Source organism: Ambystoma mexicanum, chromosome 9, assembly GCF_040938575.1.
Source record: "Ambystoma mexicanum isolate Mex_15411 chromosome 9, UKY_AmexF1_1, whole genome shotgun sequence".
NCBI classification, from domain to species: Eukaryota; Metazoa; Chordata; class Amphibia; order Caudata; family Ambystomatidae; genus Ambystoma; species Ambystoma mexicanum.
In genome coordinates this window covers 1,132,499,362-1,132,526,209 of record NC_090931.1, presented here as the reverse complement: position 1 = coordinate 1,132,526,209, position 26,848 = coordinate 1,132,499,362, and the positions used below count along the sequence as shown (strand labels likewise).

Here is a 26,848-nt window from a genome sequence, read left to right as displayed (position 1 = left end):
TGGAATCACTGCCTGGGTCCACGTGATCAATGTGTGCGCGTGCTCAGTGGCTAAGAGACAGCAATGTTTGCTGGGTGGATATTATCTGTTTGGCCCATCATACATTCAAGGCAGGGCCGCTGCGACTAATGTATTGGCAGAAGCTTGGGTTTCACACGTTTCTACTCTGCAGCTTTGAATCAATCTCAGGCCGTTCAGTTACAACAATCCCTGTTATGACAAAGAATAATTTCTCTGGGCAGGATGTAATGTTTGACAACAGTGGACCAGACTTTGAGGGCCTGATTCATGGAGCGTTTTCCTATGGGAGTGTGCCATTATAAAACACTTCCATGAATCAGTCCCTGAGAGTAATAAAGCGCCAGGGCCAAACTGTGTACCAGTGGATCTTCATAAATTACATCCTGAGGTTTGGACTCGTGTGTTCCCACTTTGTTTTAATGTCAAGATCAAATTTCGGAAATTTGTTCTGTGTTCTGTCTCTTCTTCCTCGTCTAACCTCGCTTTTAGATTCTAGTGTTAAACATTTTTGGAAATGTATTTTAGCTGAACTGGAGAAGTGGGTAACTGAGAATGTCGTTTTGGCCCCAATTCAGCTGAGTTTTGCTGAGCGGTTAGGAAACTCCAACAGATTCTTAATTCACGAAGAATACTGTCAAATCTGTGTTTTTACAGTTTTTTTTTGTCACATAGATGGACTTGGAGGCTGCTTTGGACTGGACTAATCACCCCAAAAGTTGGGATACTTTATCTTGGATGGGTGTTCCCATGAGATTATTTGCAATGCCTGTTATCATTCCATGCAGAGTGCAGAGCCAATGACACACTGGCACGAGAATGTGAGGTTTATAGAGGGCTCAGGCAGGGGTGTGGTTTGGCGTCTCCATTTTGTAACCTGTTTAGAAATGCATTGTATGATCATTTGGTCGGATTAGCTGCTGAAATACTGTCTTTAGGCAAGATGGTAATTACTCTACTAGCTTGTGCAGGTGATTCTGTTTGAATAGCGTGGACTCTACGCGCTTTCCACATTTTAATATCGACCTATATGACTTTCATGGCCATCAATATACAAAAATCAGACATTATGGTCCTTGGTGAGAAGGCCAAAAAATCATGGATCATTCTGCTTCATGTCGAATGGCCACGTTATGTCCCGAGTGACAGTATGCAATTATTTGGGAGTCTTGTTTATGGAAAATGGTTGAAGCAGTAGGAGACTGCATCGATTTTCCACAAAAGGTAAGGCTCAACAAACTGCTGCAATGGTCCGAGCTTATGCGGCTAAGCTATAGGCATTGCTAGGTGGGAGATATAACCCAGGCTCTTCTGGTTGTAGCCCTGAATAGAAGCACAGGGGCTGCAACCAAAAGGCTATAGTTAGCCCCAAGTCCCGCCAGTCCCGACATTAGCTTAGCCCCTGATCTTTTCCAGACCTAGCAACACCCCTGGGCTAAGCTAAAGGCACTTTCCCTCTGTGTGGTGACTTTCTCTTGTTCTTTTATAGTGACTCCCTGTAGGTAGAGGAAAACAGATTTCTTTAAAAGATCTTGGGTTTTACCAATTGCTTCAATAAGATATGGTTTGCATAATGAGGTCGAGCTTAGTATCTTATTTACAAATTGTAGATGAATAGGAAAGTATGCCTCACCTACATATTAATATTCAAGGTATGCAATCTCCAGGGTGTTATACCCATTTCTTTTATGAAGCATGTTGTGGTAGATGTTAGAAAAATGCCAAGGGCCACAAGAAGTGAAGATTTTCAATCAAGGACCATACTTGAAAGTTAAACAATGGATATCACCACTGACAACTATATATTAAATGGCGAGTGGATTATAAGAATGGAATCTTCCATCTAACTGAACTTGAGGAAATGATGCTACCAAACAGGATCCAACCGTATTTACCAGAAACCCATATTCTGGAGAATCACAAGGATTGAATTCTTTACAGCTCAGCTCATTTATGTATAAGTTGAAGGATCTTACTGTAGAGGATGTGTTCTCTCCTACTTGCATGAATGCAGTTGAGCCTGGAATTGCCGTCCTGTTCTTCGGTCAGATATATAAAGCCACTTGAGCAAAGACATTCGTATTGGTACACAGAGACCAATGATTAGGCCACTGTCAGGAAGGCTTGTTCTTCATGGTTTATGCTTTGCAACTGCCAATTGGGCCTCTTCATTGCTTATGAGGAAAGTAACTTCTAAAGAAAGGCTGTTGCAGGTTTTTGTTTTGTAGACATTTTGTTAGAATTAAATAGTATTTATTTTTATGTATTACAACATATCATATGATGAATTGGTGCAAGAGGTCCTATTTTTAACAGTAGGCTTTTCTAGCTTCTGTGAAGTGCAATGGATTTTATTATTTAGTAGTTGTTTGGTACTGTGCCTTAATGCTTTCATGGATTTTATATGAATAACGTTATTAACTAAACATGTATGAAATTCCACCTATTTTGTTTGCGCCTGGTTTGTAGCAGATTTCCTGACTTCTCGGTCAGGGGCTTAAACTCGGAGTACATCTGATTCACACTACGCTGACACATAGAGCAATCTTTTAATTCTGCGGCCCCTGGGAGTTACAGAAAGGGGACGACCACATAGGAATGAATGCAGCCACTGCTTGGTTTAAATCCCCATTGAAAAGTTGAAGGACTGCTCGAGGCAATGCGGATCACCACAGGTGAGAACATGTGATTAACTGGCACAATATTACACACTATTACATATTTTATGCCATTCCTTATGCACTGAGACAGACCCAGAAATGTCAGAGACCCACTATGCAAGCAGAAGTACCTCAGTGGATGCAGAATGTTGCCCATCCCACCCCCCCAAACCCACGAAAAGAACAAGTTGGGACCTGGTTGCTTATGCAGTCTACGCTTGCGGAACCCAATGCCACCGCAGTTGACTAAATGGCAACTATGGAAGAGAAAACATGTGACCAGTGAGAAAAGCAAGAGCGTGCATTTCAGATTTCAGTAGCTATACATAGGCACATAGGACAACATGTCTTGCTTTGTCTCCAGACTTATTAATGAAGACATTACTGAGCTTAAGATAAGAATGAGAGAACAAGCAAGGTTTGTGAACATTTATGATTTGCACAAATAAAATGATGGAGGAGTAAAGTTTATTCTTAGGAGAGAAAACATTCCACCTTTCTTTGCTGGTTGCTACCATATGTTTATAAAATAAGCTTTAATAGCTATGCACTTTCAGGCAACCTGTTCATAAAGGAAACTTCAATCCCTCATATCCAACCTTACTCAGATGGTGTACATGTGTATTTAAAAGCTGTATAGAAGGAAATGGCTGCCTGAACTGACAAGCAATGGCTTCTAGACAATCAGAAGAATCAGATTGTGGGATTCATCACCTGGTATGGGCCAACAATTCAAGCCCTCACTGGGGCTAGGTTACCCATAAGAAGCCTTACAGCATGTGTGCTCCTTCCTTCTAGCCTTCCTCCCCCTCGAACAACATTCCCCCATCATGGTAGTCTGAACGCACTCTGACTTAAAGCCCATCATCCTCTGGTTCTGTTCTCCTTTATATCTCAACCCCTCCTCTACTTACTGTTCCATTGCTGCTGTCCTCCCAGCATTACTACTCCCATTAACGCTTGTGAGAGGGCAGGAGCTCTCTCAGCAGCACCCAGCAAACCACGCCACGAAAAGCGCAGTCCAGGAGGACCTTCTCGACTCACATGGTGAGACGCCCATCCTAATCCCAGCATTCAGTTGAAAACCATTTATCCTTCATAAGATGCTCCCTGCGTGATTTTTCATTCACTGACGATGCATTTTTCCTAAAAAATGCAGCTTCCGAAATATCTGCCGTGCCTTTTGTTTACTGTGGCCATGGCAATGCTGAACATGGCTGCTGTGTTTCCTCTACGTTTGTAGAGATCTGATTGGCCAGCCATGTGTTTATCTTCAAAGCGCCACAACCGGAGGCAGAAGCTGGCCCTGTTCTTAAAAGGCACTGTCTGAGACTGTCTGAAATGCCATGTGCCGTCCCCCAGACTCGCTGCCCACCACATTAATTGCCCGTTCGAACTGTAGTCTGTGATCACGAAACCCTACGAGCGACATCTAACAAAAAAGGCGTTTGGCACCCTATCTCACATGTGTAGTCTTGCTGTGAGAAGCCTACACTCGTATGTTACATGTTGCCTTGTAGTTCTGTACATGTGCCAATGCCCTACCTCCGCACTATGTCACTCTAGCCCAATCTGATCCCCTCCTGATCACTGGGGCCTTCTCATTCTCACGCTTCAATCTAACCCTACTACTGCCACCCCTAGCACTAATAGGCGGCGACAGTGACTACGGAGTGACCCGTTTCAATTCTCTTCCACATGAGAATTCTGCCTGCCGGGTAGATCATCCAATAGCACTCGCTGCCATGCGGGGTGTTAGCCTGTATCCCTGCCAGTGTGTTTAATACTCTGCCAAGTGCTCCACTATATGCCCGCAAATCTGCCTGATAATCTGCCAAGCTACTTGAAGAAAATATTGTCTGTTACACCCTGCCAACGCCAGGAAAATTCGGATCATTACTGCGAATGTTAGTAAATCCTGATTGCTGCACCTTGCTAATGTTAGTAAATTCTAGTTGCTGCACCCTTGGCAATGTTAGTAAATTCTAATTGCTGCACCCTTGCTAATGTTAGTACATTCTAATTGCTGCACCCTTGCTAATGTTAGTAAATTCTAATTGCTGCACCCTTGGTAATGTTAGTAAATTCTAATTGCTGCACCCTTGCTAATGTTAGTACATTCTAATTGCTGCACCCTTGCTAATGTTAGTAAATTCTAATTGCTGCACCCTTGCTAATGTTCTCATTACTACAATGTGCCAATGTTAGGAAATATCTGAAAATTCTGGCTGCTGTTCCCTGCCAATGCGAGGTAATTTCTGATTGTTGCACCATGCCTCCGCGTCATTACACATGACCACAGCCATCTATTGATATTCATACAATAACATTTTCCTAAGCCCTGCCTACCTGAAGTGCAGTGAGCACCATGTGCTCCCCTAAAACAGACCCATCGAACCTTGCCCACTGCAACAAGCACCTTCATGCACGTACCCTCACGCTCCCGCACACAACACGACCCATGAGCACCCCCTGCCGCAACCTTAGGCTATGCTCCAGGGACATGGGCCACAAAGCAAAAGCCCTCCACACAGTTACACCTCACTCCCAAAGTTCACCCATTCCACGTACCCCCTCGCCGCCTGTCCCTCCTGAGCCCTCTACCCCGAATGAGAACAGGCAGGAAATTGCCAATACAACCACCTGCCACGTGGCCACTGAAACACACTTAAGTTACACCCTCATCAATGCCCGCTCCATCCCTGCTCATGCAGCAGACCTACACAATCTAATCATTACCCACGACCTAGACCTATGTGCTGTGACTGAGACCTGGCTTCATGAAGCATCTGGCCCAACTCGGACTATAGCACTCCCTTTGGGCTACACCATATTCCGTCAAGATTGCCCTCTGTCTAAAGGAGGAGGTGGAGTGGCACTCATTGCCGAAGACTCTATTGCTATCCGAAAAACGGACACTTACTCCTACAACTACGATTCTATCCCTAACAATTACCACCTCACACAACTGTACCATCACTCTAGCCGACTTCCACTACGCCATCATGCACCTTTTCTCATATAACCTTAAAACATCCTCCGAGGACGTCTTAGCAGGTGATCTAAATCTAGGGCTTTATGACCACAAAGACAAATAACCTGGCCAAAGCACTAGAAACTCTAGGCTTTTCACACACCATCTCCAACCCCACCCAAAACAAGGGCCACACCAACGACTGGCTAGCCCACCACAACTGCACCCCAGATGTCACAGCCATCCTCCCCCTTCCATGGACAGACCACCACCTCATCCTCTTTACACTCTCCACTCCGAAGGTCCTAAAAGCTACCACCCTACCTCTATCCTCAGCATCCCCATGAAGCAACGCCTCCTCACTAGGGAAAGGCTAGCTCCATATCTCAAAGTCCCAGCCCTTAGGGCTCCATTCTCCAAAGATCCGGAGGCTTTGGCCCTCTCCCTCAACACCATTCTGGCTAAACCTATTGATGCTATTGCACCCTTAAAAGTCAGTAAACCAAGCATACTAAACACGCTAACAACTGGTTTAGTCCCAAACTCCTAGCTCTAGGCACCAAAAAGCATGCAGCCCTATCCAAATGGCAAACCAGTCAACTGGCACTAGACAAACTTGAGTTTAACAAACTGTCCAATTAATTTTAAAAAAGCTGTTGTCCTGGCCAAAGCTAGCTCTTTCAGTAACAGATTAGACAATGCCAAGTCCAACTGTAAAGACATTTTCTCCATCTTTAGGGAGTTGGAAACTCCTGCCGCCCCCCCTCCTCCAGCCATACTAAAGAATGAAGCATGGTGTGCTGATCTACAAGCAGCCATGCTCCTCAAGCTTGACACTCTGCACCACAAAATCAGTGCTAATCAACTTAACCCACTCATTGCCAAAACATCTCAATCACCCACATCCAACCAATAAACTGCCGACACCCCCTCTCTTCTCGTTCAGAGATGTCAAGGAGAATGAAAGTCACCGCCATCATGAAGAACATCAAACCATCCACGTGCAAAGGGGTCATCTGCCCCGCACCCCTCCTCAAGGAATGCACAGACCTGCTCACACCATTCATCACGGCATTCATCAATGCCTCTTTTGCCTCAAGATCGGTTCCCCCCAGCCTAAAAGAAGCTTGGGTTTGTCCCCTCCAAAAAAAAAAAAAACCTCATTTAACCCAGCCAATCCCAATAATTACAGACCCATAACCACCGTACCCTTCCTGCTCAAGATTCTAGACTAAGCCGCATACCTGCAAGTCCAGGAATTCCTTGAGGCTAAACACATCCTAGGCATCCGCCAATCCGGCTTCTGTCCTGGTCATAGCACGAGACGGCCCTACTGGACCTTAAAAATCAAATTGACGATATCAGAGATTCTGGCAAACCTGCCCTTCTCCTCCTATTAGATTTATCAGCAGCATTTGACCCCGTGGATCACAATCTATTATGTCAACACCTTTCATCCTCCACTTTCTTCTCCGCGAACCCAATCACCTGGATTGCCTCCTATTTTGAAGGAAGAGTCATGCGGGTCTTCTCAGACGTAGCAGCTGCCAACCCAGACACCATCCTCTATGGAGTACCGCAGGGCGCATGCCTTTCGTCTACATTGTACAACATTTTTACTATCCCCCTGTTCAATCTACTTGACTCACTCGGCATTATGTACACTAACTATGCCAACGATACTCAAGTCCTCATTCCTCTCTCCGGCAACCATGAAAATTATTCCAACACCCTTAACTCCATCTTCGCCACCATCCACACATGGATGCCTGAAAACTGACTATGCCTGAACTGTGACAATAGACCAGAGAGTGAGGGATGACCCTTAGAACTTAGCTTACCATTTCAATTATATTGATCAACAATTTCTTCAAAACCAATTTCACTCTTTATTTTATGCAATTCATAAAAATTACATCCATTTATAACATTTGTTTCCTAAGCAAAATCAATATCTAATAATTAAAAAGAAAACTCTCAGCTCACACATATACATTTCTACCATACATTCATTCACTTTCATTCTATCTACACACATTTCCCATACTACATAAAAAGGGGACCCTCTATAATGACCACCAATTGCGCTTTCTAATATTTCACAATGTCTGGTTCCCTTTTCCCCATTATCAGGTGATACAATCTGTATGTCAATATTCTCACAGATTTTGTTGTCTACATGTGTTTCGGTTGTCTTGAGGACTCCAAAATTAATGTCCATAAATCGTGCAACCTTCATCAGGACAGCAAACAAGAATCTAAATATATCATGTTACAAATGGTAGTGTGAGCCAATTGAAATGGTAAACTAAGTGCTAAGGGTCATCCCTCACTCTCTGGTCTATTGTTCCTATATATGATGTATAGCATGGAGGACCAGGGTTTATAACTAGGCACCCCTTTTTATTTTCGATTATGAATGGTGACAAGACGGAGCTACTCCTGTTAGCCCCCACTCACTCACGCATCATCCTTGATGCTAAATACTAAGCCTTCACCATTGCCAATATCACCATCCCAGTCTCCCAGTCAGTCAAAACTATTGGAGTCTACTTAGACACAAATCTAACCATGTCCTGACAAGTACGCGTAATAGCTACATCTGCAGCCTAGTACTCTAAACTCCTCAATGCCACCAGACCGTTTCTATCCACCACCAACTGTCTATCAATTGCTCGAGCCATCATAGGCTGACAGTTGGACTACTATAATGTACTCTTTACAGGAACCTCAGCAAAAAACCTAGACAAATTACAAACCATTCAGAATAACGCCCAACACGCAGCATTAGGCATCTCCAAAAGGGAACACATCTCTGCAGCCCGACAAAAAGCACACTGGCTGCCTGTCCACCAGGTTTCAATCTTAACATCAAATGTGTTCCCTATAGACTTCCGTAGGCAGAAGAACACCCTATCCCTATAAGGTGTCGCTGTGCCTAGGATGGAGGTGGTGCATCACCTTTCTAAAAGGACGGAAAGAGGTACTACCCCTGCTTCTACAAGGTTTTTGTTTCCAATCAAGGTGAGTAGTTCAAAGTGGTTGAGCCCAATCCTCCATGGACATTCTCTGGAGGTCTTTTCCGTTTATCTATATAGGGTGCATAACCCCTAGATTTGCTTTATTCACCCCCAACAGAGGTGTGTGCATGAGGTGTAGACAAGGTAGTTTAATGCGGTTCAACACAACAAAAATAAACCCCAGTGCAGCGGATAGGTCACCGCTGAACTGAGCAATTATACATAAAAAAATAATTTAAAACCCTGTTAGTGATTCCATGTAAGGAGACCGTTTGTCTCTAAATGTAGTGCGGTGAACGGTCACCACAGCGGAGAAAGAGGGAGGTTGTCCCTCCACTAAAAAAAAGTATTTCTTTGGTTGCTGTTTCCAGTGTGTTCTTGGGAGATATCTATCGTGATGGTCGACCGGTTTCAGTTGAGCCACTTGGTGTCATCATCTTCTTCAGGACCTTTTAGTGCAGCTTTGTCTGAAGCAGATTGTCCGCTCCCTCAAGGTAGTGGCGTCCTGACCTCCTGACCTCGCTTCCAAAATAGTTGCGTTCTAGTCTGGAACTTGTAGTTGCTGGTGTCTTGCCACATGGTGTCATTGGTCTTCTCTTGGTCCCAGGATTACTCGTAGTGTCCTAATCGCAGAGCTGCCGCGGTGTCAGTGTCTCAGCCACGATCACCGAGCAAAATGAATGGTTGCTAGCTAGTATCCTATGAGATTAGGATCCTACGAGTAAGACGGGCCTAAAACAAGACCAATGACACCATTTGTTGGAATCGCTGGTCTCTCCACTTTTCTCTTCTTTTCTTGAATGTTCTCTTTTCTTTTATCCATTTCAGTCAGGTTCCGGCCTAGATGTGGAACGGAGAGTGCCCTGGTATTAGTTGATGATGTTGCCATGCTGGTCGATCCAGGTAGAGTGAGAGCCCTGATACTATTAGATCTTTCAGCAATGTTCCACACCGTTGATCACTCTATCCTGCTGTCTCGCATGGCTTTGGCAGGTCTCTCCAGCCGGTCCTGGCATGGTTTTCATGTTGTCTGACTGATAGGGACCAATCGCTTTCTCTCCCTCCCTTTTGGCTCTTCTGTCTGTTCACCTTCCCGTGGTGTTCCCCACAGCTCTGCCTTGTCCCTGATGTTATTTAACATTTATATTCAGCCGTTAATAGGTCTAATCTTCTCCCATGGCTTCCAGTGCTATTCTTACACTGATGACACCCAGATACTGGTTTGTTTAGATCTTGACCGGACTGAGGTGCCTTCACAGTTGTGCGAGTGCCTGGTGGCCATGAGGGGCTGGATGAGTGGCAACTGGCTGAAGCTTAACGGGGACAAAACAGAGATTCTGGTGGTGTGTTCCCCGCCTGCTCTTACTCTTTGGTCTCCTTCCTTCTGGCCCACAGCTTTAGGTGATGTACCAACTCCCGTGACAGTGGTTGAAAAACTTTCTTTCTGACTCACTCTCCATTACCACCCAGGTGAGTGCAGTGTGTACATCAGGCCACTTTCTACTGCGTGTGCTTCCTAAGGTGCTGTCTTTTTGTTACCTATCGATATGCACCCCCTGGTTGTCGCTTTGGTCGTGACCAGCCGGATCGACTACTGTAATGCCTTGTTTTTGGTCCAACCGCTTAGGCTTATACATCGGTTACAGCTTCTTCAAAACATGCTACGAGGGTGGCTACTTTCACCCAGTATGGATCTCATATTAGTCCTGTGCTTCGCACATTGCATTGGCTCCCAGTGGCCAAAATGATTACATTCTAATCCTAATGTTTAGTCCATAGAGCCTTTTTTCCACAAAGAGCTGATTACTTGCAAGATACATTTCAGTCTTACATTCCTGGTCAATCTTGCCACTCTGGAAGTCATATTTAGCTGTCATCCCTAAATTCCGCCTTCCTAGGGTTGGCGGTCGAGCCTTTTGAGTGTCCACAGCTAAATTGTGGAACGGCCTACCTATGGCCCTTAGGTGTACTGAGAATCATCTCCATTTCCGTCGACTCCTTAAAACTTGGCTTTTCTAGGCCGCGGCTTCATCAGCATAGTACGCTCTGTCTGTTGTGTTTTCCTCGCACCAAGATGCCCTTGGGTGGATGTGTGCATTGTAAGTTCTGTTAACAAGCCCCAACTATTGCTTTGGAGTACAGGTAGGAGAGAGATGGTATGGGAGGATGGAATCACAGGTCCAGGTGTTTTGTTATTTACCCACCCTTTGACTGCCTATGGCCATTCCCACCCATTACTTGGCAACCCAAAACAGATCCACCTGGAATGTTCTTGTGCTAGCAGTAACAACATGTTGGCCTGCTAGTGTTATTTATAAGCAGTCTGTGGAGGGTTATTGGCTCGATTGCTGTACATGCACTGCTGATGTAAATAAAGGTCTTAACAAAGTTCCTTTCAGACTTCAGTCATTCGCTTTATATCTGTGTTTATTCCTTGCAATGAAGTCCTGTTAAAAAAACATTGAGAACGCCAACAGTTTGTATAGGCAGTAGACATTTACCTAGCATTGCTGTCATATGGAACGGTAATTGTACTATTTTCTAGCTGTTGCCATTTTATGGCCTGACAACTCCATTACGACAGTGTGCAGCAAATGCCCATCCTATACCTCCACAAAAACAACAGATTGGGTGGGCTAATTCTGTCACCGTTTTAATGTACGAGTACCATTGTATTTTGTTAGATTGTGTAGTTCTGTCAATGCTGGATAAGTCTTGTGTACAAAACGTGGGTTTTTATTTTAGAATATATATTAAGGCAGGAGCAAGAGATGTGTGTTGTCCCCATAGATGGACGTAATTTGCATGTATTCAAGGTACCTGTAATGTTTAAATCTATTTTAAAAGTCTGATTTTCTTTCTTATCCCACAGTCACAGAATGAAAGGTTCATATAATAGTGTCTATGAACTGTTAAAGAATAGAACTGAGATTTTGAAAATGCCAAGACATTACAAAGAACGATGTATATTTGTATTGATTTCCCTCTTTTATCTGATTATGAAGGATCATTTGAGGGGAGGCATTAGGGCTTTGTCCTGCTGCTTGCATGGCCAATGTCTCCTTTAATGCTTCTTTGCCTTTTAGCACTCCATAGGGGTGGGATCAGGGTACCTGCTAGCCAATCAGGGAGCTCAGAGCACAGTCTTTACCTTGATTAAAATCTTTCATTCTGAGCCCCCTCAGCAGTGGCAGGTCACAATTTCCCCCCACCTGGCAGAAAGTTAGTACACCCATTCCATTTTTCCCTCAACTCCACCACAAATGTCCATCTCCTCGCCCACTCCTCTCCACGGTAAGTCCTGCCCCAATATCCTTAGGCTGACTGGTCCCTCGCTAGTGCCTGGAACACTCAGTCTTCCAGCACTTCCTTGCCGCAGCAATGCCCACCAGGGAAAGGGAGAATGGACTATGTGTAGTAGTTCCTTTCTACCTTGACCATGGAGGCCATCTTGGTTTGTCTTTTTTGTTTTAAGCAGTGAAAAGGCAACGTGCCATTTCTCAACTTGAAGAAAAAAAACCATTAGCACCCTGGTAAGCATGCTGGAATGCTAATAGTAATACACCTCTCTGGATGGGGTGGGGGAGGGCGGATTACTGGATCAGGTAATGCCCTAGAGCTCAAGTGAAGGCCTCACTTGTCCATTTAACTCAATTCCGGGGAATAACCTGACCTGGTAATGTCTCCAGTCATCGTTTTTAACGTTGCTTAATTGTGCCCTTTCGATTGCACTGTATCTTTTAGTTTAAAGTAGGAACCCCAGAGGAAACTGGCTAAGGATATGTAGATTTCCATTGTCTTGGATCTATCAATACAAAAGGTGTTGAAGTGGGGAGACGAGCGGTTCGCCTAATGATGCCTTTGCCAAGTCCTCCACCTTTGGTTATTGTGTGAACTCGAGTACATTTTCATATTTGCAGAACATGACATGCATTCTGTTGCGTTTGATCAATGTTCAAACATTCGCATCCAAATAGTTTTGAGTTAGAAGTGTGAATTGGTATGGATGAAGTTTGCTTTATCAATGGAAATTAACCATTATCGGGCCATTAAAAAGTTAGCTTAAATTTAAACTCCATTATTACACAGAAGGGTGTCAGCCGTTAGCAGGGTTACCGCTTAGGTGGATATATATATAGATGGGGCTAATTAAAGGCTTCTAGTCGCCCATCCTAAAACTCAGAACTCATTTTCTCAAAACTGTTCTAAAGGAGGCAGTATTCCACCCAAATAAAACACATGCTCCCCCTTTCCTTCAAACCCAAAATCTTCCAGAACTTGAATAGAACGTTTTTCTTGCTTAGTAACATTGAATTTAAAATCTGTCAAAACGTCTGTTTCAATGGATTGCAAGTACGATACAGTGGACAAAATGTTTACAAATGGGGGTGGATAAGTGGCTCTGTTAATGGCTTTGGATCAAGACTTGCCCAGGTAATGTGTGATAATGTGTGATATTTCACACATTTCACCATCTCATAGTGACTCAGTTCTCAATCAGCCAAAACATTTGGAAACAGGTTACATACTGGCATTATATGCTGTATTAATAACTGATACATTACTTTGCATCATATCAGACTATGAATATTTGAATAATAGCATTCTCTCATTTATTCAGCAGTAATGTTTCAGGATTTATTCATTTTGGTGCCAAAAGGTATTTTTTGCAGTAAAATAAAACCAAGATAAACATGATTGGTTTGCATCATGATTGGGTGCCATCATGCAAGTTTCTAGAATGTGATCCTTCAATCCAAGAAGGCCACCCAGTATAAGGCATGCTGTAAATCAACAGGCAGCAGGGCTGAATTACCAAAGTGGGTGGCCCATTTAGAGATACAACGTTCTCTCAAAATCGACAGTATCCATGTGTTGTAAAAAAATGGTGTAGAAGTTGGAAGTTGACTAAAAATGGGGTATGGTGTGACGAATCCCTCATTGCTACACTTGTCACAAGAGTCTATGGTGAAGTGTGATCCGTTAAAATGAACTGGAGAAACCAGCAGTATTTCCTCCATGTTAATTACCATGTCATATGGCCCAATGTACTACAGATGGCGCAAAAGAGCATGGTGGGTGAGCAGACAAGGTGTGCTCAGTGAGTTGCTGTGGGGAAGCAACAGGGGAAGATGTGGACAGCCCAGCATGAGGATTGGAGCGGATACATTGGACATGCAGACCAGGGCATGCTGTGTGAGGACTCCAGGCTGTAAGAGGGAGATGCAAGAGGATGTGGTGTAATGGAGCATGGCTTCCAAGGTGGAGTTCTGTAACACATGCACCACAGGTGAAAGAGAAGAGCGAGAGAAGAGTGAGCGAGGCAACAGGATGCCCATGGTGTGGAGGGATAGCTTCTGTGGTAGGCAAAAGTGGAATTGAAGTAAAGGAGAAACATTGAGAGTGAAAAGATAAATAGTTCATTTAAAGCTTGCAGGAGCACCTAAAACCACTGGGAAACCACTGGTTGAATAACCCTGGACTTTTGGTACTTGGGCAGATCATTGCTAGGCAGAACTGAGAAAATGAAAAGGAGGAAAAATGTTGTCTGTTGTAGCTGGGAGAGAATCTTCTGTGAGGGGTCAGAAATGAGAGATAGACAAGTAGATCGTTTTTCTCACCAGTAGCCTTTTTATTAAGTAAAAAGGTAAGAAAAACTCCTCACTTTGCTTCACCTAATGAGGATTTCCCTGCCGATCAAACTAAGACAAAAGGCAAAAACACTGATATCAAAAAATATCTGTGCCTCACAGTTTTACATACAACAAAATTATACAGGTAGCATATGGCTGTTTAAACTCAACAAAATAACAGTTATGTTCAAAAATAAACTTTGTAAATATGTATCCTTGTAACGTGGGTCGGATCCCCTTCCCCAAGATCAATGCAGGATTTTCAAACCAAAAGTTCCAATCAAGAATGTTATTTTCAAGTTCTGTTCCAAATATAACACAACGTTATTTTCACTTCTTGAGTCTTTCCCTTGGCAATTGGATTATCATATTGTTAAACAAGATGTATCACTCTTCAAAATGATTGTCCAAAGTCTCCACAAGCTCGTGCTTAACAAACCAAAATGTCTTCACACTTCTATTCAGAATTCAATACGACTTCTCTTCTTTAAAGAACAACAACTTTCCCATTTCTTCTTCATAAATAATCATGTCTTGTCAGGATGGTTTTACCACAGTTCATCATCACACATTAGTGAACTTGCCACTTTCTTTCCACCTCAACCTTCCACCACACTGCAGTACTTCAATATCTCCTTCCCAGTTCACTAACATGCCAGGAATAACCATTAATAGTCCCTTCCTGGTATACTTTCCTACCAGGATAACGCTCCTACCGCTATTAAAAGTACTCAGTGGTGAGGCTTCCTTCAAACTTTAGAACATCCTTAGACTTTCAGCAACAACATTGGGGTTAACAAGTTATTCCATAAGGGTACAATACATATTGATGTTGTTACACTAATTTGTTTGCCAATTACAATGCGGGTTATGTTCCTCTCACCCTTGATAAATTCTGCAAGGAGCGCTTCTCTCCTGCCACCTTTGGTTCCCTCTACATCAGTTAGCTGCTGGCCATGTTTCCTGTTCAGGATTCCCCCTTTAGGAAAGTAGTATCCTCTTTTATTTGTAATTGCCTTTCTTTGGCTTAGGCAATGCTGGTTGTTATTTTCCCTTTCAAGTAATCTTCCTCTCTGTAGATTATATTTATTTTGCTCAATTATTGCCCCCTCTTTACATTGGCAATCGTGGTTGTAATATTTCCCCACTCGGTCTCTCTCAAAATGAGTGTTTTGTGACAAAAATACTCTAATTCATTAGTTCAGTATTCAAAAGGGTTACTTGCAGAAAGTTGTCTATTGCAGAGCACCCAAGGTTTACCTAATGAAGGCCAACTCACCAGTCTTTCCCTGCGCTTCCGTCTGACTCGCTATTGCTGATGCATCTTTTCTCCTCGGGTCCAGAACGTTGGACACTCCAGTTACACTCCCACAGCCTGCGTCTTCTACACAGGGAGCCTGCCTTGCTTCTCTCATACTCTGGTGAACTCCAACCACCAGAGTAGGAAGCTAGGCCAGGCGAGCTTCTCTCTCTCCTATGGGAAAGCCAGCAACAACACTGCTTCCCACTGTTCGTCCTCTGCAATTCAGAGTCTCAACTTCTACGACTCCCTCAACACTGCGTCCTGCTTCAAACGCAGCGGCGGCTCCAGAGTTTCCTTTTCTCTGTTTCTGCTGCTTCCACTTCAGCTTTCTACTTTTTCTAATGCCCTGTACCTGAAGGGGCTTTAAATATTTACAAATCCTGTTCCGGTGTGTGTCATTAGAACCACTAGACTGTACACTACTGTTCTGCACCTCTGAGCTCCTCTTCCTCGTCCCAATGGAGCATTATGGGACTGGAAGTCCCTAATGTTCGGAGGTATTTCAACTTTATCTAATTCACCCTGTGACATGATTTATAGAATATTAGTTTAGGGGAAGTATTTAAAGGAATTAATGGTTGGTTGTTGGCTTTATAGTGCAAACCTAAGGGGGAATCATAACTATCATAAGTTGTGATAATGATTCTCTGATTCTTACATATCTTATTCCCTCGCTGACCAAAGGTTTTCTACCATTAACAAGTTGAGTCATTTTGGGGAGAGAAGTCTTACTCTGACAAAAAGCCATTAGGTGTTCCGGAATTATGGAAATCTCACCCTCTGAAAAAGATGAATACTTTGTGTCTCCTGACAGTCACCCTATTACTTTGGTGGCATCCTCCTCTCAGGTTTTCTACCCAGCTAATACCACCCCCCATGGTTAAGATCTGGTTGCGGGTGACTTCCCCATGCCACCTGGGGGGAGGAGACTTTAGGTTGGGATTCTGTGGGTATTCATCACACTTCCTATAACACAATAGCAACGTGGAAAAAGATGAGAAATCCAGAGTGCTGGAACCATGAGAGAATGTTCCTAGAACGTAGTAAGGAAGTGGAAAAGATCAGAAACGTGGATGGCTAGAACCAGGAAAATGTATTTCATTAAAACATAAAAAAGTGAATACAAGGAGAGAAGTGGTATGCTGGAACCAGGAGTGAGTGCTCCTAAGAATCCTGGAAACAAATTAACTTGCATAGCGCATGCTGAGATGAAATGTCCATATTCCCAGGCATAATTACAGAGTGGATTCCCAAGAGAGAGAATACACCCTGAGGCCTAAACTCAAAGTACCGGCCACAATGGCGAAAGAGAGTAACGTGGTGAATAATGCATGCTGGGACTTGAAGTAGAAGTCCCCAATGGCAGTAGAGAGGAACAAACTAGCAAGAGAAAGAGTTCATGCTGGGGCCTGAGGTCAAGTTCCCAGTGACATTCATGATCACTAAAATGACCCCAGTGACAATCTGAGACCAGTTGTAGATATCTGGACCACCTGAATACCTCTATTTTTTTATAAAAAGATTGCGCTCTACTTTGGCTTTTACGCCAACATTGTTGAGATCCCATCACAAGTCTAAAACATTCCTTCTTGTCTCAATATGAATTTCTTTTTTACTATCTAATTTCGAGAATAGCCATAGCTTCAGGGATGGATGTTCAGATTTTGAAGAGTATTATTCCGAAGTAAGAGATGAGCTGGTCCACGTGCAAACATCCTTTTTTGTACTTTACAATTTTGATACTTAATGCTAAAACTTCACAAAAATATTGTTATGTATACGCATAGAGAGGCATTTTGAAGGGGCTATAATAGACTAACTGATGTGTCTTCCTTGCTTTAGGTGTGAGAGATTGGGCTTGTACCGCGCAGTGACCACCATGCTGTTATGCCATCATCTTCTATTCCTTGCCTTCATGCAGGTGCTTATCCTACCTGGCAACCTAAGCAAAAACATCAACTTCTACAATGTGAATCCTCCAGTGGACCGTACGTAGATCCATCAGTTCATTAAAAAACCTAAAATGTGGCACACCGGCTTTCATTTATTTAAATTGTATTCTGTTTTTTAGTTATAAAATGTGTTTTTAACTAACTTGCAGCTTTTTGTTGCATTTCTCTTGACAATATATAAAATGAGGTCACTGCATTGGGTATGTTGAATACTTGGGCTGTGCATATGAAATGAATATTGCATCATGCCACTGTGTGGTATGTGAGGACTTCAATCATATAAAAAAAGCACCTTTAGCAGAAGCAACTTGTTAGTAACAGTTGCTCATGAACAGATTACTGACTTAAATCATTGTTGTTGTTGAGCCACTGAGGGTGGACAGTTAATTCTGAGATTTTCTGAAATCCGCCTCCCAGAAGGATACAGTAACAATTCCCCACCTATCAGCATACACCATGTGTAACTGCATGTTGCTACGGAAGTGCATGAGTAGAATTTTATAACCATGTTGATGGTAGAATACGGTCCCATCTACACAGTATAGGAAGTAAGGAAGCAGACGGTATCGATTATTTTCCAGCACATGGGCTGTGGTACATAATATTTCTCTCTCCCCTTCCATGTACTTGAGGCCTGGCTTTTCCTACCTAATTCACTACATTCACTTTATAGGTTCCCTATGAGTTTTCATGGCTTCTTGTAGTTAGTTGCCATAAAGCATATGCAAGCTTGGTCCACGTTTATTCTGCGACTTGCATTTTTGCGTTGGCGAACGAAAGAAAAGGTTCACAGCACAGTATGTCTGTGTAGCTTCATGCATGGAGATATATGTGCTTCATGGCTAACACGGCTATGTTGTCATGTCACTAATGATATCATCAATACCTGGCTTTATAGTCAGTCGATCTGATCCATTGATGTGATCTATGTCTCCTCGAAACCATCAACTGGATACGGTTTCAATGGCTGTCTGAGAGAATATCTCTTGTCATATCTTTGATACATTGGTGTAGTCGATGACAGGCCAAACAGCGAGGTTACACCTTTCATTCCTCATCCTGCTGGTCAACATTCGCATAGGGGTCATCATGGCCATTCCAGGGGCCCTCTCTTCAATTTGTTTCCAATTTCTCTCAGTTTCACCTTCAACCTTATTCATTAAATTCTTTGCTCATCCCTGATATGTTCAGTGATATTGATTCACTGTTCGAAATCACCCTTATGGCTTTCACACGTTTCTCTCTTCATAATACATCCCGGCAGCATCTTGCTTCTCTCGTTCACCCTGGTACCTGCATTCATCATTGGTGAGCCGGCTGGGCTCAGCACTCACTCGGGTAAGTTGCTTGGCGTTCTGGCTTTCTGGTCTCGGGCTTCGCATTCATCCCGCTCTCAGCATCTCTGCAGGATGCTGCATTCAGTGGACACTGGCAGGTGGGAGCTTTCAGTGCTCCCGGCTGCACTGGTCTCGTTGTTGATAAACAGGTGCTTTGCCCGCCCCGGTATTGTTGTAGTCACACCACCACATCAGAAGGTTCTACGCACCCCGACCTCCCAACAATTTCTCAGTAGTCTGCCTTGCCGGGCCGCTGGCATGTCCGACTGGCGTTCTCCAACCTCCAAATAGCTGCAGGCTCTGCTGCTTCTCTCAGTTCAGCCTCTCTAAGGCGTAATTACATCGGGGCTTCACCTGTGCACCATACTCTCTCTTCCTCTGTGATCCACTCATGCCACTTACATGCAAAGCTCCCGTTAAAGAGATATATATTTTTCCTGTAGATAGTGTGTTTTATTCAACATTGCCTGAAGCCAAATAGGAGGAGGGGACCGTATTCATTATGGAAGGCAGTCCCATATAAGGGGGAGTCACTCAGTGATGTCGTACCTGACCAACCCCATAGGGAGGCTCTTGCGGAGCAGGCGCACCTCCCTAGCCTCAAAGGGGACAGCTCCCCATTGGAGGAAAGTGACAAATACCCTCGATTGGTGACACTACACATAAATCGTTCTGAATTGTTTGATGAATAGAATCTAAATAGGGTACCAGGCTGAATTAATCCATGTAGACATCTCTATTACAAGAAAATTACTTGATCCAGAGAACATATACTTGGCAAATATTAATGCCTTAAAACATGTTTTTTTGCCGCAGTGAATAAAACAGTATTCCTTGTCAAAAGCATACTTGCAGTATTTGGGTTTTCTGGGAGGCATACTTAGGTTTTTTATCTATTGTATGATCATTGTATGACCAACATCAGAGACACAGTTCATATTGGAAGACTAGTTTTATAACCCGTTACCACATTCAGCAGTGGCAGGATAGCGCCCGGTTTAGGATTACCTCTCTGAATGCATCTCTAGATGTGAAGCTTTGGGTCGACTCCCCTGCTGCTGAGACTGGGGAATTGCGCATTGACCTTTACAGTTGACACCATTTTTTCATTCTTACACATCTGAGAGTGACACCAACACTGACAAAAATGGGTCAAGCAGGTGCAAATCCCTGGCAGCCCAAATGCCAGTGCTCCTGGCGGAAAGGAGACATGCACATTGTTTGACAGCTACTGCACCTCTTGAAAACGTTGTCGAACCTACGTGTGAATTTCATGTGTGCACTGGTCAAATTCCCCAAACTGTGTATATATTTCTCAAAGAGCAGCAACCCCACCACTAGTATCCAGTATAAACGAGTAGCATTGTCATTGACCACGTTGAGGCTCTTTCAAGTCGTGGAACTCACTCACAAAGGAACTTTGGCAGCTTCTTCAAAGTGGCAGCAGATTTTGATCAGAGCCAGTAACATATCATGGATTTGTATTGTATTCTGGGGTTCCTTCCAAGACAGTACCAAGCTATGAAAAGTAGCTGGAGGATGCTGTGTGCGAGCAGGTGATCTGCCTGCATGTTATGAGATCATCATCATCTCTGCTCCAGCAGCCAGGGAATTGAACTTGCTAGATATCAGCAAGCGGTAATGATGATCATCCTCACCAGGCTTCTGATGACTGATCAGCACTGCGCATAGTGGAAGCTGTTGAACCAGTTAAGTACAGCAGTGCAGAGCATGTTTTCTTCCAAGAAGAATAGGCCTAAAGATGGCTGCCTCTCTCTGTGGATGCTGGTGTTCATGCTCTTCCATGCCAGCTTCTCTCGCCACCTTCCTTGCTGGTGGCTCCTGCAGCTCTACAGAGAAGCCAGAGTTGAGAAGACCAGCACTAATTCAGCCCTGCTGTTGACCTTAGTTAAGCCATAACCTTGTATGGTGGTGTCATGCTTGCAACGTAAGACTTCTGTCATGGCCACTCTCACCCTCCCGCTTGGCATAAAAGTTCAGACATAAGTTGGGGCCTGCCTGCCACTCTTGCTCTTCCCCTTAGAAAAGTAAGATGCATTTAGAAGCACCCCAGTGCTACTTCTATTATACAAGGCCTCAAAAGTGCTGCACTTTTATATGCTGAAAAATGTAGTCCAAGGTGATGGGATCATGGCATATAAACTTCAAAGAGGCACAGAGGAGAAGTGAGTCCACAGTTCCTGCAACCCTATAAGTGGGGGTCTAGAGAGTTTCCAATGCTGGTCCAAAGATGGTCAGTGTGGCTAGGCCTAGACACCAATACGTGGTTCAGACTCCAACTCTCCGAGATGAAGCCTTTGGCTTACCTATAGACTGAAAATGCAAGTGTTGCACCATTCCTGAAGTCTCAGGAGGCAACGGTTTCCATTCTTTCATGAGTGCTTCGAAGGTTTTCATGCACCGCAGGTAGCTAATGTTTCCGACACAGGAGTAAGTGGTGAACCCTCCTGCGTACATTGTTGTAAGCTTTGATTTTAGCTCCTCCCAAGGTAGAAATGGATCCAGGATTCTTTTTATTTTTAATAGAACTGTCGGCCTTTTGAACGGTGATGCCACTTATCTGGCCCCTCGACAACATAAAGCAATGCTAGGGGGTTGACACGGAAACAATGGAGGCTTTGTAATTGGCCAGAAGGAAGCCGAGATATTAAAAAGTTCTCTGCAACTGGGACTCGTAATACATTCATTATATCCGGCAGCTGCATGTCTTTTCCAGCACAGCACAGCGATCACAACATTTCTCTTTGTGGCTTGACTAGACTGCTGCTGTGGCGTCTAACTAGCTGATAGGACAGCTCAGGGAGTTAAGTGCTTGCGGACTCCTTCGATACCTGTATGTGGCCTGAATCCAAGAAGGGCTGCCTCAATCCTTCATTTTAAAAGCTTGATAACCTGGGTAATAAGAACGCCAATTATTTCAGCTCCAAGAAGCTGGAATGAAGTGCTATATACAAATGAAATTCATGCTTAAAACAAGTGAAGCTGCTGAGCCAAGTCACGAGACTGGGACTACATAACAAACATGATCACATACGTGTAGTTGTGCATTTTTTGTTTATTGGTTACCAGTGTGTCACAGTATATTTGTAATCTCCCAAAGACATTCTTAAGGCATACAGGCATAGAACAGGTGCAAACAGTTTAGTAGTAAACCTCATCTGCACAACTAGGCTAGACGAGCTGGAGAGGTCTACCTCGCCCCCCGTCCCCACCCTTGCCCGTCGCCCTCAAAAAGTTCCATTCTGGAATTCATTGCACCCTAACCTGATGTCACAAGAAAAACATACACTGTTTAGGAGACTACTAAAAGCAACACTGACCTTTTTCCACAATTGCACTAACTAAGCGCCATTCCTCCAACTTTCCCCCTGTAAGAGGATTCAATTCAACACTACAGCTAAGTCAATGCCTAGTCTGGGATACTGAATGGAAACCCTTATTGATATATCTTTATGTCCAGTTCATGCGTTCTGGATGACTACCCCTATATAACACCCCTCTCTTGGAATCCTCCTGACCCCACTGAGCCAAGAAGTAGTTCTGTTTTGCACGTTTAAAGGTTTATTTGATAATTTGAACAATATAGATATATATCACACTTTATAATAAATTAATAATTGGATATCACACTTAATCTGATCAGTAATCAATAATGGATAGTCTGGCACTAGCACACTTGTAAATAGGAACAGAAGAATAAGGTGGTAGAGAATACTTTATATAAGTTCAGATGGATGTAATGTTGAATGAAAAATGCAATACAGAAAATACTCAATATGATTTCAACAAAACAATGTAATCACTTTTCTCTGGCAATCCCCTCCCCCCTTTATGCAATGCAAGGAAATGGAAGGAAAGCACACAGTTCTCAGAAATGCAATCAACGGTAATTCAGTTCACCCCAGCAAGCTTAGACTACAGAAGTTGGAAACACAGGCCCAAAATGCTTTTATATGTGCTGGCAATGAAGTGAAAAATATGCTAAAATGCTTTTAATTCCCTCTAGAGGTTCAGGGTGAGTGGTATCAAGTTAATATTAGTCCAGGCTCACTTTAGCAAGGATCTAGGAGTAACTAGCAGGTTAAACGAATTTTTGGCAACTGTAAGCAAGAAAACTGCTGTTTTCACACGTTGAGAAATTTGCAAATCGCGGCAAATTCGCGAGTGCGTTTTTCGCGATTGCGGCAAAAGTATCGGGGGTAGGAATGCGGTTCTAGGTTCGTAGAAAAGCCACGATTCCCAGCTGTCAGAGGAAAGTTACTGCAAGTCTCTAGGACAAACGGTCACGGAGATATGAGCGATTTGGTAAAGGTCGTTTTTCAGATTTGAAATTTTAAAGTTCAAAAAGACAAGTGACAGCTAGCAACTAGAAAATGACAGGTGACAGCTTTGCAAATGACAGGTGACAGTTAGGAGGCAGTTCTACTTAGATTAAAATAGCTTGGATTAGATTATTTTAACTAAGAGATTGGTTCTGCACAGTTCTGCTATGTACTCACAATATATTTAGAAATAGAATGGGCCTCGCCACGGGTCTGGTCAGGTTTTAGACTGGACTCTGGTCTGGTCTCGGCACTTCACAGTGATCTGGGTCAGCTCTGCTCTGCCTCTGGTTCTGGATATGGATAGATTTGAAGTCTGGATCTTTCTGCACAGCTTTCTCTAGAGATTGATGGAGGTAAAGTATGGATTTTCCCGGCAGAGCGTCCCGCAGCAAATGGATTTGAAGGTCCCTATCTGTCCTGACTGTCTGCTTTTATGTGTTTTGAAAATGGGTGTGTGTGCAGCATCACTAGGCTCTACCCCTCTCCACTTGTCATTGGCCACTTCATCCGCTTCCCCTTGATTGGGGGAATGAAATGAAGTGTCATCATGATGAGGTCTGTTTATGGTACAGAGAACCCACCCCTGTCAAATTACACACAATCTATATTTGATCCAAAAACATATTTGCACAGGTGCACATTTGTTTACAATTACATGCACCCATCACATATCACAGGAGGTATACCCTGTCCAAATCTGCTCTTCCTGGGAGCTTGCATTCAGAAATGGCGACATTTGCACTTTTTAACTGGTTTCGCAATATCGGACATTACCCCAAATTTACACACATGTGCGCAAGGAGAATGGACATTACTTGATGAAGTATCAGACTTTTAACATGCATACATTTTAAGTAATACCCTCTTAACTGCTAGTTTGCCCCCAGATCATGCCACCGGTTCTAAAAACCTCTTAAAATGTGGGCAGAAAAATCACAAGAATTATGGTATCATTTAAATAATTATGACAAGTCCGTACTATGAGTTATTCATCTTTTTCTAAAACCATATTCTGGCTACAGGGGTGTGGTTTCCCCCCAGCACAAGGTTGAATTTCTGGTTTTTCCAGTTCTGCCAAGCCAGCTTGCTCTCACAGGCAGTGCTCCTCCCCTTTACTTCCAGGAGGAAGCCACTTTTTACGGCCCCCATAATAAAACATTTGCCTGAGTCAGGACAGGGCTTTGTTCAATTTCCTGCAGAGCCCAGGTAATTCAATCAGGGAAGTGTCATATCCCTTTTGGTGGGAGCAGCAAAAGGCAGATAGGCCTGGGAACACAGCTGTTGTGCAAGTCTCAACTCCTGTCGGGGGTAGCTGGTGGGCAGAATTCAGTTCCTTAAGCCAGGCCCCAGCTAATGTCGCTTTTGTTCCCCAGTTTTCTGCATTCAAATAAAATGAACCATTTTTACATATGCAGCTAGAATGCTGATTCTATGTTTAAAACTATGACATTTAAACAATTGCAACCTATGTGACACTCAAAAGTAGGTCACTCATTTCTTTTAAACATTTAGATTTTTAACAGCAGACCCATTTAACATCCTTTTAATGTCGCTGTCCTTTAACCCACCCCCCACAAATGTAGATGTCTTAACAGGTACTCGTCAATTGTTCTTCCTTGTCTTCATGCCTTCATATAATGTATATTCTTTGGAAACTTTCTATACTAAATCATGTACACACGACAGTATACGACACCTGTGTAGGATGAATAACACATTTCTTTGCCACACCAAACGATTTAAAATATACACAACGCACACTTGGGTTTCCGTTTGCACAACAAAGTGAAAATGTTGATTGAAGCGATGTTTGAGACCCAAAGTGCTTGGCTTTTCTCATTCGGTCCCAAGCAACCTCTTGCATAAATATCGAACACTGTGAGTAATAGCCACTGTGCACACCACATTGCACGCGCAGTGCCTTTGTTTGAGAACTAGACTCTTCCAATCAAACTTTACCTTGTTGTGACGCATTGCAGATCTTAGGCCTGAGCATCTTTGCTCCGGAGCATCACGGAGATGTTCCACGCTGCTCCAGATTTGCTCCAGTGTGAGTCTTTGTGACAATTCCCTCACCGTATCCCTCGCTTTCTAGTAAGAATTGAAACACCTTAGCAGCAGGGATATTTATTTGCATTGCTAAATCTGTGTTTGCAAACATACATTGCATCAGATCCAATGAACAGGATGTGGAAAGAAGGTGTGTTAGTGCTTAGATCAGACAACACGATACATGTTTTTATTTGGGTAAAGTTGCAACATCCATTGCAATAGTGGCAATGCTGAGCCTAGCAAGGACGTTTCTGGAATGTTAAGAATGTTTATAAGTCAGCAGAGTGTTCTGTGTTCTGTTTTCAAAGTACGAAAGCCACAATATTATTATCGCAACTTCTTCTCAGCTGTAAGAACACTTTTCTTTTTCATCACTGACGATCCAAGTGGCAAAATAACGAAGCGGAAATCAACGGGGCCGTTCGCAGTGCGGGTTGCGAAGTGAGCAAATAGGTCAGAGCTGGGGCACCCGCAGCAGCAAACTGCCGCACTGGCTACATTTAGGACTACAGCAACCCTTATTAATCTATCGACCCTCCTCCTCAACGAGCTTACCGCCCAATCAAGGTAACATCCCTGACGGAAGTGAGCTTGACACCAAAGCCAAACACCTCGCAGAGATAGTGCCGGATTCGTCCAGCTCCCAGGAAGGCAAGCCATTTATTAAGAGCTTGTCTATCACCACTGCTGAAGATAATATAAATGCAGACCCATTTCTTAATCATGTTGCCAAATCATGCCGTGTAAGACTGTTCGGTTAGATGCGTGAAGGGCTGCATTCCAAGTCTGTCCAAAATTATGGATTTTTATTCGATCCGCAAGGGAACCAACGCTTCCCCCTCAAGAAGTGACAATACTACAAACTCCCCGCCCCCTTTTCTGACGTCAGCAATCAGTGGATGGCAGAGCACTCGATCTCTGTCACATGTTTGGGAACAAAACCTATTGAGTCTGTTTCAACTGCCTTAGGTGGGGGCATTGGTCCATCTACTCTTGTTTGTGAAGCCCGATCTATGCATGATGGATTTGGAGGCCGAGAGATTCCTCAGGGGCCCCCGAATGGTGCTGTGGCTGGTCCTGGAGTGAATCACGTAACCTCTGACTCTAAGGTGGTTGAACCCGCCTTTGAGGTTAATACTAACAGCAACACTCTGCCAAAAAGATGTGGCGACGATCTTCCTACTTATGCAGTCACTGACTCTGATATCTTCATTGACAATCTGGTGGCAGTATCGGCAGAGGTGCATCCATCTACCATTTTAAACAAACTTAACTTGTCCTTTAATTTCAATGAGCCCATCTCTGTGCTTGCAGATAATGGTGGTTCACCACTTGATGGAATGCTTTCAAACACACTGAATGTATTCAACTCCTCTGTCTAGTGCAAGTAGTGTAATCAGTTGTGACTCTGCCTCTATGTTTGGAGTTTTAGAGAATCTTCTCACCACACTCCTCACTCGATCCGATGACATTTTGACCCACTCAAAGCAACACGATTCCATGACGGGCAAACACGTAAGCTCCTCAAAACAACTGGAGTTCATTTTAACTGG

At 43.6% G+C, this 26,848-nt stretch overlaps 1 protein-coding gene across 4 annotated transcripts in view; it reads left to right on the top strand.

Moving 5' to 3' along the window:
- Window positions 1–26,848, top strand: part of LYPD6B (LY6/PLAUR domain containing 6B) — a 474,724-nt gene that overhangs the window by 406,576 nt on the left and 41,300 nt on the right. For all 4 annotated transcript variants that reach the window (XM_069616499.1, XM_069616500.1, XM_069616497.1 and 1 more), the window contains one exon: window positions 17,451–17,596. In XM_069616499.1, coding sequence (XP_069472600.1) covers window positions 17,488–17,596 — 109 coding nt within the window. In that variant the 5' untranslated portion in view covers window positions 17,451–17,487. The remainder of the gene's footprint in view (window positions 1–17,450; window positions 17,597–26,848) is intronic.